This window comes from Homarus americanus, unplaced genomic scaffold, assembly GCF_018991925.1.
Source record: "Homarus americanus isolate GMGI-L3 unplaced genomic scaffold, GMGI_Hamer_2.0 scaffold48202, whole genome shotgun sequence".
Taxonomy (NCBI): domain Eukaryota; kingdom Metazoa; phylum Arthropoda; class Malacostraca; order Decapoda; family Nephropidae; genus Homarus; species Homarus americanus.
In genome coordinates, this window is record NW_024754487.1 from 451,546 (window position 1) to 466,605 (window position 15,060).

General features: G+C 40.9%; 1 protein-coding gene and 1 long non-coding RNA gene across 2 annotated transcripts; one reads left to right on the plus strand and one right to left on the minus strand.

Moving 5' to 3' along the window:
- Positions 1 to 3,771: 3,771 nt before the first annotated feature.
- On the minus strand, positions 3,772 to 4,175 carry LOC121855809. Its single transcript, XR_006086852.1, has 2 exons — positions 4,091 to 4,175; positions 3,772 to 3,914 (listed from the first exon to the last, which is right to left on the minus strand). It is a non-coding gene; the product is annotated as an uncharacterized LOC121855809 (long non-coding RNA).
- A 4,954-nt stretch (positions 4,176 to 9,129) lies between these two features.
- LOC121855806 (protein pxr-1-like) lies at positions 9,130 to 12,197 on the plus strand. Its single transcript, XM_042350921.1, has 3 exons — positions 9,130 to 9,192; positions 9,344 to 10,102; positions 12,084 to 12,197. The coding sequence occupies exons 1-3, from the start codon at positions 9,130 to 9,132 to the stop codon at positions 12,195 to 12,197; spliced, it is 936 nt and encodes a 311-aa protein (XP_042206855.1).
- Positions 12,198 to 15,060: the final 2,863 nt, after the last annotated feature.

Below are 15,060 nucleotides of genomic sequence, written 5' to 3' on the forward strand. Positions count from 1 at the left end.
GCCTCAGCAGACCAACACCATCTCAGATATCGCTCAAGAATTCAAGGTTCTTTTGATTTCTCATTTGAGTTTATGCTGCCGGGAGGGAGAGGAGCGGAGAAGGTAACCTTGGTGATGAAAGGCGCCTTGTTCCTTGCTTGTCTGGGCAAAGGTTCCCCGCACCTGTTTTACATATTACACTCTAATGTCTTCTGAAGACGTTCATCTTGTAGGAACAAGATATCTTTACAGCGCTTCTTTGTGAATCTCAAAATAATATATATATATATATATATATATATATATATATATATATATATATATATATATATATATATATATATATATATATATATATATATATATATATATATATTAGAAGGTATAGATTTGTGTGTTGAAAATAATGAATGTACAAATTAAAGAGAGGGAGTGAGACAAAAAAATGGAAATGTTAACTCAGGCGTCTCAGGAGACGTAGTTAATATCTTCTGAAAAGGTAGAATATTTTGTCATTAATATTCAGAACCCATTGTTGCCACTCTCACACTGTGGTTCTCTGACACTCGCTATTTCACTCCAACGGTTCTCTCATTCTACAGTTGTCTCACTCTAGTGAAAGCTATGGACCCCCTCCCTAGAAAAATGCACATAAGCACATAACACAACTTTGCATGCAATGAATATACTTTATTTTATTGAAATTTCATTGCCTCATACAGTGTATGACATACACAAAGTATGAATAAAGTAAACTCTCTAGAAGTCAAAACCTGACGACGATGACGATTGTATGTTACCTGACCGTGTACAGAGCATCCCATGCCACCCTACAGATTTACTGGTTTTCTTCAGTAACCAAAAATACATACATAACATCTGGTATATATTGACAAAAATAGAACAACTTGATATAAAAATATAGTGAATATAAATGTTAAATATTTATCTGACCTTCACGGAACCCAGGTTAAGAACCCCTGCACTAGAGTATGTTATCATCTTTAGTACATTTTCCTTTTTTTATTTTATGTGTTATATATCTTGGTGGTCAGGCCAGCTCAGGTGGTGGTATACTCATGACACGCTGGCCTGGCTGCTTAGAACCATGAAGTAAGGTATGAGAGAGATATTCAGTGTATTTATTAATGAATATATTTGGCAAGAAACGAGGCCGAGTGGATATAATGCTCACCTCCTGCTCTAGGAGTCAATAAGATGCACCCAAGGTAGCCTACCCTCAGAAACGGGCATGATCCACCAACTGTGAGCTGTGTTGGATAAACAGTGTCATGTTGTTCAAGAGTAACACAATAAAACACACGCCGGAAGACGATCTATTGTGGTAAATGGAAACTCGATAGCCATTGGTCGCTGCTGGAGACATATCCTCCCATCTGGCAGACACCAGAACGTTCTTCCCCCGACCCTGACAATAACATTATCGGAAACAGCAGTTATCCGTTGTTTAAGTGAGCGTGGAATGCCTCCCTGGGTGGGTAGTTGGGCGTCGTTTGTGCCAGAGTGGGAACCTCACTAAGATAATGGGTTTATTCTTACACTCGGATTACTATGAGAGCCTCGCTGGGAGTCTCCTCAAGTGCTCTCCGTACACTCATGTCTCGTCATTAGTGTACGGAAAAAAAATAAAAAATTCCAAGCTAGGAACATTTGCAATATTTTCTCCGGCCATTCTTCAGTTTCGAGGCATTCGTGGTCAATATAATCCTGTTACAAAAAGATTTAACTACAAACAAATCCCAATCAACTTGATTCCTCATATGTAAATCCTAAACAGCAGATAGATTAGGATTAAATACAAATCCCCAAATCATAATCATTCACGTCTCATAATGTAAACCCCTCTACAACCAACAAAAATCCCCCATTACCTAGACTAGATAATGCGACTTATATCCCAGTATAAATTTTGTGGTTCCCATGCAATAAACTTTTTTCTTATATTAATTTCTGGTCACCTTTCTGGCCTACAGTGTATGATGGTTGTTTTCAGCGCATAAAATAAAGTGAGGGTGTGAGTACGTGAGAGAGATAAAGAAATAGATTTAAAAGAGAATTAAAACATGTCAGAAACATTGTGATAGTGAGAGAGAGGGTGTGAGGGAGAGAAAGAGCCAAGGTGTGAGAGAGAGAGTGGGAGTGTGCGCTAGAGAGAGGAAGGGTGTGAAAGTGAAGAAGGTTCTATTTCGCCATTGTGTTATACATATTGACAATTTCTCTCACTCAATGGTACATAACTAGAGTATCACACTTTTGTATCATGTATTGTGTTTATGTTCTTTAGTACAGGTATCAGGTATTGGAGTGTATTGTTGAGTGTCCCTGTTGTTGTGAGGTAATAAAACGTACAATATAACACTATACATAGGAAACGCAAACGTGAAAACCATTCAAGAACTTTGGGGATTATATCCATCTTATACATTACAACTTCTCTATGGTCACACGTGGTCAGGCAGGTTCGGTTAGGTTATGAGGGTTGAGAGGATGGGGGTGTGGGGGGAATGACAGGGTGTTGCGTGAGGGAGAGAGGGGATGAGAGGGAGAGGGTGATTGATTTAGGGAGGGTTGGGAGGGTAAGGGAGGAATAATATCAACCCAACCTGATCCTGGTCCGTGATTCTTGGTGCCATTCGCTCACCATTCATATGTCAGTGCTGAAAATTTAATGTAATTACTATGTATCTTCAGTGATATAAAACTACTTATTGTATCCCATATCTTAGCTTCAATCACAATATAAAAGTTTAGGAAATAGATAACATGAAAAAGCTTGAGATAATAGTGACCATTCTTAGTCTGTTGACGGAGAGAAAAGCATTTTTTGTGTGTTTTGATTTGACGATAGAAATCAATTTCATATACAGTAGAACATGGGAATACCCTTATGAGTACTTTTATTTATGATTTCCGTAATACTATCAAAATCCAAGAAAAGTTACATAGAAAATCAGAAATAAAGATGATATCCTAAAACGATGAATCAGAGAAAAAAAAGAACTTGCTGAAATTTCCATCGATTGCTTTTAATTGGTTAAGCTATTTCCCTTTTAGATTTGTCTTGTTTACTTGTTTATGTACTTTCTTCTCTTTGCTGTTTTGCTAGATCATTATGCCAGATTCCTTAATTTGCCTCTTGTGTTTTTTATGGTTCATATTTTGCTCTGATGTTTCAGAATCTGTCGTGCCGCAGGGATTCATTTTGTTTCCTTTTTTTTTATTCTTTATCTTTAATTTTCTTTTTCCTTTCGTCTTTTTTTAATATTTCTCCTGGTGTATTCCACATTCTTGATTAATTTTGCTTCTTTTCTTTACCTGTTTTCTTTGTCTTCTTTCCTGGTGTTATTTTATGTTGTCTTTTTCCTAAGTTATTATTATCAATCGTTTTGTCTTCCTCGGCTCCTTTGCCGTCTCGGTTATCTTGTATTTTATTTCGTTTTGTCTAATTTCTTCGTTCTTTTCTTCCATTTTTCTGTGTGTTTGCCTTCATTTGCTTTATTAATTATATCGTTTCCTTTTTTCTTTTTGTTCTTCTCTTCCTCGTTCTTCATCTGCTTTTGATTTTACTTTAATTTCCCTTCTATTTTTTACGTTCTTTAACCTACATGTTTTCTCCCTTTCCCCTCGATTTTCCTCTGTTCTTTGTTTCCTTATATTTCTTCCTTCTCAGCTTGTTTTCCATTGCAAGTTTCTCTCTTTTATCTGTCCTTATTCAGTGTCCACCTTTTACTGGGTTTCCTTGTTTCTTATTACTGTGTTTTTACTTTTGTCTTCTCGCTCTTGGTGTGTGTGTCATCTTCTTCCTTGCCTCGTGTGTCTCTCCTACCTTTATTATCGTCTCCGCCACCACTTCCTTCCTTCACCACGACCTCCTCAGCCTCCGTCTTGGTCACCCTCCTACTTGATGTTTCATCCTGGAGGATAAACTTTATGTTACTGAGATGCTCCTTGTTGATTTGTCTGTGTGTGTCTCTGACTGTTTCTTTATCTGTGTTTCAGTGTTTTGTCGTGTATGTGTCTGTCTATATACAACCCTCTCTCTCTCTCTCTCTCTCTCTCTCTCTCTCTCTCTCTCTCTGCAGGTACTCACCTTGACCTTGGAGAAAGTCACAGCCGCCAGTGACAACACCAGCACCACTACCACCACACGCATCGTCCACCACTTACATGAAAGAGGGAAAAACAGTTGTGTGTTATAGAGACTACAGTAAGTCAACAACAACAACAGTTTGTGGCAAAGACTTCAATTATAATGTAAACATTTGTGAATATTTGTAGAAAAAATAATTTAATCTAAAAATATATATTTTTCACATTCTGAGAAAGTTTGAGCAACTAATGTCCTCCAAATATTTGTGTCAAATCCTAACTTGTGTTCTCCCTCACCCATAACACCTGCAGGACTCGCACTTAGCCTCCAGCACCTGTGTTCTCCCTCACCTATAACACCTGCAGGAGTCGCACTTAGTCTCCAGCACCTGTGTTCCTCACCCATAACACCTGCAGGACTCGCACTTAGCCTCCAGCACCTGTGTTCTCCCTCACCCATAACACCTGCAGAACTCGCACTTAGCCTCCAGCACCTGTGTTCTCCCTCACCCATAACACCTGCACGACTCGCACTTAGCCTCCAGTACCTGTGTTCTCCCTCACCCATAACACCTCCAGGACTCGCACTTAGCCTCCAGCACCTGTGTTCTCCCTCACCCATAACACCTGCAGGACTCGCACTTAGCCTCCAGCACCTTTTGTTCTCCCTCAACCATAACACCTGCACGACTCGCACTTAGCCTCCAGCACCGGTGTCTCCTCACCCATAACACCTGCACGACTCGCACTTAGCCTCCAGCACCGGTGTTTCTCAACCATAACACCTGCACGACTCGCACTTAGCCTCCACACCGGTGTTCTCCTCAACCATAACACCTGCACGACTCGCACTTAGCCTCCAGCACCGGTGTCTCTCACCCATAACACCTGTAGGACTCGCACTTAGCCTCCAGCACCGGTGTTCCTCAACCATAACTCCTGCACGACTCGCACTTAGCCTCCAGCACCTGGTGTCTCCCCAACCATAACACCTGCACGACTCGCACTTAGCCCAGCACCGGTGTCTCCCCCACCCAACACCTGTAGGACCTGCACTTAGCCTCCAGCACCGGTGTCTCCTCAACCATAACTCCTGCATGACTCGCACTAAGCCTCCAGCACCGGTGTCTCCTCAACCATAACACCTGCACGACTCATTTCTAGCCTCCAGCACCGGTGTCTCCTCAACCATAACACCTGTAGGACTCGCACTTAGCCTCCAGCACCGGTGTCTCCCTCAACCATAACTCCTGCACGACCTGCACTTAGCCTCCGGCACCGGTGTCTCATCCATAACAACCTGTAGGACACTTAGCCTCCAGCACCGGTGTCTCCCTCAACCATAACACCTGCAGGACACGCACTTAGCCTCCAGCACCGGTGTCTCCCTCAACCATAACACCTGTAGGACTCGCACTTAGCCTCCAGCACCGGTGTCTCCCTCAACCATAACACCTGTAGGACTCGCACTTAGCCTCCAGCACCGGTGTCTCCCTCACCCATAACACCTATAGGACTCGCACTTAGCCTCCAGCACCGGTGTCTCCCTCACCCATAACACCTGTAGGACTCGCACTTAGCCTCCAGCATCGGTGTCTCCCTCAACCATAACACCTCAGTCTGCTGCAGGTGTTGATGTCGTCAACCAACAAGGTGATCAACTATTGTCTTATTTCAGTCACATTATTAAATAATTTCTTCACACACACACACACACGCGCAACTACAGTGATTTACTTGCATATATATATATATATATATATATATATATATATATATATATATATATATATATATATATATATATATATATATATATATATATATTGCACCTTGGGTCATCCCTGAACAATGGAACACAATAACTCGGACAAACATAATAGATGAAGATAATATCCAGCGTGTGTCACATAACCACAACACAATAGTTTGCCTTATACCTTAGTGAAGGAGACGAGAATTACTTATATTATGTTGGCGGCGGCACACAAAGGTTCTATCAACCGGATATAAATTATTTCTCCTTCACCTTCACTTCTATCACCAAGACCCAAAAGGCTGCCTCACATACCATTACTGCCCACCCTCCCATAGTGACTGTGTGTGTGTGTGTGTGTGTGTGTGTGTGTGTGTGTGTGCAGCCAAACAGGGTGGTGAATTGCATCCAGAGTGCCAGCATTATGTTAGTGTTAAGATGCAAGCAGTGCTTGCTCCCTCTCGCTTTCATCTGCTGCCGCTGGCCTGCCCTCCCGGCAAACAGGGAAGCAACTTGCATAAGTCTTCCCCTTCCAGTACAAAGCCTTCTCACCATCAAGACTCCTGCTGTGCCTCCTCGTAGCAACCCACGGTAACTGGGTGCCTCTAGGGCCCAGGCTACATCAGCAGAGCATCTCGGAGTAGCAGTGGGCCCCAGAGGGACGGCGCAACCTGACTGGGCAACCGCACCCAGCTAGGTCATTCATATATACAAAGCTGCACGTATATCGAGCAGTGGCCCCCGCACCTTGCTATATGGCAGTGAGACATGGGTCACATACAGGAGGCTTCTCAAGTCACTTGAAAACTTTCACCAACGTAGTCTACGTTCCATCCTCCGAGTTCGCTGGGAAGACAAGAGACCAAATGCCAGTATTCTTGCTGACACCAACTGTAGGAGCATTGAGGCTACCATTATCCATGAACAACCACGTTGGACTGGCCATGTTACCCGCATGGACGACAGTAGACTGACAAAACAGCTACTTTACAGTCACTTAACGAATAGTAAACGTAACGCCGGCGGGCGATTGAAAAGGTATAAAGAAAGTCTTAAGACAAACCTGATAAAGTGTCAAATCGACCCCCTCACCTGGGAGTCGATTACGCCACATCGTGACGCTTGGAGGAGCACCACTCGGGAAGGTGTCAATGCTTTCGAGTTAGCCCGACTGCAAACCGAAGCAGACAAGCGCCAACGCCGAAAAGACGCTGCCACCCGTAGTAGTTGGAGCCCTCCTCATGTGCAACGAATGTAAACGACGCTGCCGGGGCTGTATCGCTCTCTTTAGTCACTTCAAAACTCACCAACCGAGGTGACATCCCTAATAACTCATATCATTGTATCATAGCAGGATGATCGTCATACTCGATTCCGAGTGACAGAAAAGTAGTAATAGTAGTGTGTGTGTAGACACCTGTTGTCCCCTTTGCTTGCCAACACTTGCTGGTACACCTGTGGCCACCAGCTCTGGTATATATACAGTATATTACTACCAAAGGCTTCATCAGCTTACACGGCCGATCCATCTTCCCTTCACGTGTTATAACCTCCTGTGTTGACAACTTGGTCAAAGAGAATCATCTTACACCGGTAGTCCTGAGGTGAGGTGGACGCTACCGTCAGTCGCTACCCAAGTAGTCCTGGGATTTCTGATAGTCCTGGTAGTGTTGATATTCATGGTAGCCCTGGTTGTCCTGGTAGCCCTGATTGTCCTGGTATTCCTGGTAGCCTTTTAGTCCTGGTAGCACCTCATAGTCATGGTAGTTCTGGTTATTCTAGTGTCATTCTCAATTTTAAACTCACATGGTAAGTGGTTGTTTTTTTCTGGAACTTTGGTTACCAAATTTGCGACACAAAATGCGTGAAAAATTTTTTTTTTCTTATGAAGTTTTATTGGTACAATTTCCACGACAAATTACAGAAAACATTTCTTAAAGAAATTATTTAATAATGTGACTGAACACAGATGGTGAAGACTGAGTGCGACTCCTGCAGGTGTTATGGGTGAGGGAGAACACAGGTGCTGGAGACTGAGTGCGAGTCCTGGAGGTGTTATGGGTTAGGGAGAACACAGGTGCTGGAGACTGAGTGCAAGTCCTGGAGGTGTTATGGGTGAGGGAGAACACAGGTGCTGGAGACTGAGTGTGAGTGCTGCAGGTGTTATGGGTGAGGGAGAACACAGGTGCTGGAGACTGAGTGCGAGTCCTGGAGGTGTTATGGGTGAAGGAGAACACAGGTGCTGGAGACTGAGTGTGAGTGCTGCAGGTGTTATGGGTGAGGGAGAAAGATCAGTGTGTCAGTTACGGTCTAATGAAACGTGATGATGAAGATTCATGACGTGGTGAATAATATACAGGTGTGACACTCAGGTGGTGTTAAGTTATTTACAATAATTATGTGACATTTAAATGTAAACGGAATATTCAGTACTTAAGTAAATTGCTACTACAAAAGTGGTGGTGATTTGTTGTGCATCAGTATTTTTTGATTCAGGTCAAATATGTGTAGTGTTTTGTCACACAAGTTCACTTAGCATTGTGTGACACAGAGAGAGAAAGAAGCGAGAAACTCTAGCTGTCGTACTTCAAACTGTGCTGTTAAGTTAGGATTTGAAATGAATATGTGGAATATATATATATATATATATATATATATATATATATATATATATATATATATATATATATATATATATATATATATATATATATATATATATATATATATATATATATATATGCTGATAAGGAAAGAAGAACGAAGTTGCGCTTTCGTGTAATTCACATCTTCAGGGGTGAGTACAGTCTGTACTCACCCCTGAAGATGTGAATTACACGAAAGCGCTTGGGAACTTCCTTCTTTCCTTGTGGTTATCAGCATATACCTAGATCATACAGTGATTTACTTGCATATATATATATATATATATATATATATATATATATATATATATATATATATATATATATATATATATATATATATATATATATATATATATATATATATATATATTTATATATATATATATATATATATATATATATATATATTTTTTTTTTTTTTTTTTTTTTTTTTTTTTTTATATATAGATTATTTTGACAGTTATTCATATATATATTTTTTCCAATATAATTGAAGTCTTTGCCACAAACTGTTGTTGTTGTTGACTTACTGTAGGTGTTTCTTCAGGTATAAATAAAGGCGTTGAAGCAGAGCACCTCACTCTTAGTCTCTATAACACACAACTGTTTTTCCCTCTTTCATGTAAGTGGTGGACGATGCGTGTGGTGGTAGTGGTGCTGGTGTTGTCACTGGCGGCTGTGACTTTCTCCAAGGTCAAGGTGAGTACCTGCAGAGAGGGTGAGAGTGTAGGTTGTGTATAGTCAGACAGAGGCAGGACATGACACTGAAGACACAGATAAAGAAACAGTCAGAGACACACACAGACAAATCAACAAGGAACAAATCAGTAACATGATGTTTATCCTCCAGGATGAAACATCAAGTAGGAGGGTGACCAAGACGATGGCTGAGGAGGTCGTGGTGAAGGAAGGAAGTGGTGGCGGAGACGATAATAAATCTTGGAGAAAGGAAGGAAAAACACTTGGGCCAAAGAATGCAAAAGGGGAAAGGAAATTAAAGAAAAATCAAAAGCAGATAAAGAAAGAAGAGAAGAATGTAAAGAGAAAAAATAAAAGAAGCGAAATTAATAAACCAAGTAAAGGCGAACAATCAGAGAAACGGAAGAGAAGAGTGACGAAACTCGACACACCCAAAAAATCCAATAAAACAGAGACAGCAAAGAACCCGAGGAAGACAAAGTTGCTGAAAAACCCAAAGAATATAAGAAATCCAGGAAATAAAAAGAAATTAGAAACCCGAAATGGAGAAATACCACATAAAAATAAACCAGGAAAGAAGACAAATAAAACAAGAAAGGTACATAATATAAAGAAAACGAGAAAAGAAGAGAAGTCAAAGAAAACGGGAAAAGTAAAAAAGACAAAGAAACCAGTAAAAGAAAAGCTGCAAAATGAATCAAGAAAGTCGAATACATCAATAGAAACATTAAAAAAGACGAAGGGGAAACGGAAATCAAAGACTAAGAATAAAAAAAACAGGAAACAAAATGAAGACAACACCGTGTCAGATTCTCAAACATCAGAGAAAAATATAAAGACACAAAAGAAATTTAAGGAATCTCGCAAAATTATCCAACCTAAAAACAAAGTGGAGAAGCTACATAAACAAGTAAACAAAATAAACCTAAAAGGGAAATCGCTTAACCAATTAAAAGCAATGGATGGAAATGTCAGTAAGTTTCTTTTTTCTTTCTCTCTGATTCATCGTTTTAGGATATTATCTTTATTTCTGATTTTATATATGTATAACTTTTCTTGGATTTTGAGAATATTACGGAAATCATAAATAAAAGTACTCTTAAGAGTATTCCCATGTTCTACTGTATATGAAATTGGTTCTTATCGTCAAAACAAAACGCATAAAAAAATGCTTTTCTCTCCGGCAACAGACTAAGAATGATCACTATTATTTTTGTTATGCAATTTATCTATTTTCTAAACTAACATATCTTGAAGGAAGCTAGACACAGGGATACGTTAATTAGCTATATATCACTACTGATAAATGTAATTACATAAATTTTCAGCATTGTGGAGATACAGTATTTACCTCTTTGAGTTACCTCTTGTTGTGACTGTATATCAGCACTTGTGAGAGTAACTGTTGATTAGTTGGTACTTTTGCCATAATGCCTTGAATACCCAAGAGTTAATTAGTTAGTACTCTTGTCATATATGCCTTGAGTACCTTAGAGTTAATTATTAGTCTTGCTCTATATTCCTTGAGTACCTGAGTGTTAATTAATTGGTAATTTTGCCATAATGACTTCCTTACCAAAGGTGTGGAAGGCAAGGTAATGATATGAACCTTAAATGGTTAATTAATCACTTAACACTTGGGTGATAATTTCCTGGTGTACCATGAACCGTTAAACCCCTCCCGGTAATCCCTGACCCGTCATGACTCCCTGACGACCCTTAAGCTTCCATCTCAGGTCACATTGTATTTCTTGACCTGATAACTATCTGGTTCTTCCTCACCCCTCATGAACATGTGATGGCTCCCATTTATTATTAACATTATATTTACTCTCAGTGTCCACCAGCCTACAAGACGCAAAGTGCCTCTCACTTTTAGCTTTTTAGTTAAATCCTTTGTTACCCTTCTACTCCTGATGATTCTCTGGTGACCTTTGACCATGATACGTAACTCTCATGACCTCATGTGGATCCTAGACCTAATAACACAATGTTGATCTTGAATTTCTACAAAATTCAAGTGACCTTTGACCTTTTCATGACCTGGAGGTAACCTTCGATATATCGGCAGAATTCCTGGATGTGTGTAACGGAGATTACACCTTGAAGGTCGGGGAAAGTGTCGTCATCTACACTCAAAACACAAGAGACCAGAAAAAGTGTAATGCCGCTATCAAGGTGTGTCACAATACTGTCTGTCCGTCCGTCCGTGCGACTGTGCGTCCGTCCCTCCATAAACGTTATTTATCAGTGTAGACAGTGCTTGATAAAGCCATGAGCCTAACGCTATCAACTTCCTACTTTATAAAAAAAAATGTTTTTTTTTTAGATAAAAATATATGGTTAAGGAATATTAAAAGAGAGTAGCTATACCATCCAGCATGTCAGTTAAGACAGGATGTTTGTCTTATATTACCAGCTGATGGTGTATAATTACACCTGCTGAAGCTGGACAACAGAAACACGTGCGTCTCTTAATTTTCAATAGTTGCGCCTTAATATATAAACTGACTTTGTGCACGTGCTTAAAAACCTTAGTTGAGGAACTATAGAAACTAATTACTACAGCTGCTAAGTGAAACAAAGAATCACTGAAAATGTAGTAAATTTAAATCAAAGGAATGAAATAGCCTATTGTATGGTATGTAATTATAAAAAATAACTACTGTAGTTACAAAATTATTGAAAAAAATAATAGCAAAAGTGAAAATAGTTCGCTTGATATATAATGGTGTTTTTTTCTCGATTGGGATTTAAAAATAATGCAAATTTATTCATTTTTCATCTCTATATACCTAGGCAAAGACAAGACGTGTTTTACAGCAACACAAATTATAATTCTAATCACAAGTTCGGTCACTCATTTCCCCAACTGTTTTCATATGTTCCAGAGGCCGAAAAATTCTAAGTTAACCTTCAGCTGTCCTCAGTTCAACCTCAATACTAAGGGCTGCAAGAGGGAGAAGTTAATCGTGAATTACAGAAGTAAGAGCAAGAAGAAGTAAGAACATTTTGTGATTATATTGTGTAATGGTGAAGTGAGTTATGTAACGTACACACGATGGCAGTAAGGGTTATTAATACTACTTTTTTTTTTGCGGTGACATGCGGCCATGGGATAAAAAATCCTTATGTCAAAGAAGGCTCGCTGTCCCTGCTTCCAGAATCCTCGAGCACTGACGTCCACACGAGCTTCGTTGGATGTGTTTGAAGTCTTACTACTACTACTGCTACTATTTTTTTTTTGAACGTGGCCTCCAACCTACCTCAATAGCCACACCTTTGCCGCCATTTTATTACCTTAATATTAAATATCCTAATACATAAGTAGCTATCCTAGCTGCGTTGAATTAAATGAGCCGCAGATCTATGCGGCATTCAGTGACTGTAGCCTCATAGTCAATATCTGCAGCTGTTGTCGGCTTTGGGGCCGAAGCTTTCGTTCCCCTGAGGCAAAGCAAAGCCGACCGAAGGAGAGAGAAGGACAGTCGACATCTCATCCGGGCTGTAACATAACTTCTGGGCTGCTGCTTCTGCTCGGAGATCACCTCCGCGAGTCTGGCGTAAAAACATCTTGCACTTGGTCCCATCCCACCAGAGGTTGTGAACACTAGAGGAGTGAAGCTGCCTTGATTAACGTTCTGAATTTTCTCCCCGTATGCTCTTATCTTGTCGTTTTCGTTCCTCCTGTGTGCAGCATGGAGAGCTAAGTTACGGTGACATGTGGCCATGGGATCAAAAATTCTGATGTCGAAAAAGGCTCGCTGTCCCCGCGTCCAGAATCCTAGAGCACTGATGTGTTTGAAGTCCTATGTTGGAAGATCTCGCCGTCCAATGGAAGGAGGGTCGGTTCTACCATGACATCATGGCAGATTTCCTTCAACATATTTGCTGTGAGATCTCTTACCTCGTCAGGCCTCATGCATATGAATCCCCCTTTCTTGCACACCATGGCGTGATCGACGTCATAGGAAGAGCCACACACGCATTGGGAAGGCAAACTTTCCACTGGCCTACCGTACCTTAGAGCATTGGCATCTGTAAATTCTTGTTTATTGAGACTGAAAGCATTTGCCCTTATCGGTAAAGTAGTTAACCAGTTCGAGGCGCCCACCTCCTGCGCTAAAGCTGCTTTTTTTTTTCAAATTCTCTGGTACTTGCAACAACAGTTGCTGCAACTTGTCACTTTGGCTGTGCTGTCGTTCTGTCGTAATGGACCTTCGAATCTTGTTTACTTCGCTGGTATCCACCTCCCCTTTTGCGTTCTGAGATATTATGTGGTCCGTGAGGGCTGCCGTGAGCTTAACTGAGTTTTAATGTTCGGTGGCAGCAATCTCCTCTGGATTGGTTAATCCCATACCTCCCAGTCTCGGTGGTAGTGCAAGGAGTGATCTTTCTGCTGGGGTTAAGTGAAGATGTTTCACTAATTTGGGAATTAAATTGACGCTGATAGCTTCTTCCAGGGGGTGGAGGAGTGTTCCAATATCAGGGACAGTGCGCATCAGGTAGTTCCAGCGATGCTTGACTCCATGAGTGAATGCTGCAAAAGCTACATGTGGCTCTGTGTTAGCAATCTCAGACAGTGCAAGGATTTCCCAACCCACTCATTCACCTTTCCCGTTACGTACTCGGTTTTGAAGTCAGTCGTGCCGATTACTGCGCCTAGGTGTCTTTGGCCTTCCTTTGTTATTTTGACCTCACTTCCGCCAAACCTACTACTACTACTACTACTACTTTTTTATTTTGGCCTCTAGTCTCCCCTTAGAGCCACACCTTCATCATTTTATTACCTATGGTATTTCCATGCTAACCTGGCCCGCAAGCCAATAAAGCTACGCCCCTCTTCTGTACTAATAGTTGATTGGTTCATAGAAAATTCAAACTAAATGTGTTCACAATTGATAAGAAGACCTGTTAGTATCTAAAATAATATTTAATATATGACCTATCAAAATGCAGATGTTAGAAAATTATAAATATTTATCATAAAACGTCGATACAAATACGTGCTTGTACACGTGCAATCAGGGGGGGAGGAGGTAAGACGCGGGGCTTATGGGCCAGCTTAGCGTGGAAAGGGTATAACTATCCTAATAAAAAAACATTTACTCTCACTGTGATAGTTAAGCCACAGCAGGTCTATATGGCATTCAGTGAATGTTGCCTCAAACTCCATATCTGCGACTGTTGTTGGATTAGGGGTCAAAGATTATATTCCCCTGAGACACAGCAAACAACCCTGGGCAAAGAGATGGATAGGCGACACCTCAACTAGGCCAGGACATAACTTCTGGGTTGCTGCTTCTGCTATAATAGTACCTCAACCAGTCTGGCGTAGAAACACCTTGTGCAGTACTAGGTTTCATCCCACCCGATGTTGTGAATACTGGCGGAGTGAAGCTGCCTTGGTCTACGTTCTGGATTCTCTTGGCTTATGTTCTGTTCGTTTCGTGTTTGTTCCTCTTATAATTATGTGCAGCCTCGAGAGGCAGGTCACAGTGACATGCGGCCAGGGAATTGAATATCCTAATATCAAAGAAAGCTCGGTGTCCCCTCGTCCAGAATCCTTGAACACTGACGTCCACACAGGCTTCATTAATTGTGTTGGCAGTATGGTGTAAAAAATGTTTGCCATCCAATGGGAGGAGGGTCAGTTCCACAGTGACATCCCGGCATATATCCTTCAACTTATTTGCTGTGAGGTCTCTTCATCATGTTTCATGCAAACGAAACCTCCCTTCTTGCACACCATTGCATGGGTGATGTTGTGGGATGTTCTACTCTCTCAATTGGTGGCCATGCCGTCCACTGGCCAATCATACGTTAGACTATAGCATGTGTGAAATTTGTTTATTAAGGCTGAAGCCT

Excerpts from the sequence above, each read along its gene's own strand:
- LOC121855806 (XM_042350921.1), top strand. The coding sequence starts at position 9,130 with ATGCGTGTGGTGGTAGTGGTGCTGGTGTTGTCACTGGCGGCTGTGACT. Across the intron at positions 9,193-9,343 it reads TGACTTTCTCCAAGGTCAAG|GATGAAACATCAAGTAGGAG; the intron begins GTGAGTACCTGC and ends TTTATCCTCCAG. Across the intron at positions 10,103-12,083 it reads TGGAGAAGCTACATAAACAA|AGGCCGAAAAATTCTAAGTT; the intron begins GTAAACAAAATA and ends CATATGTTCCAG.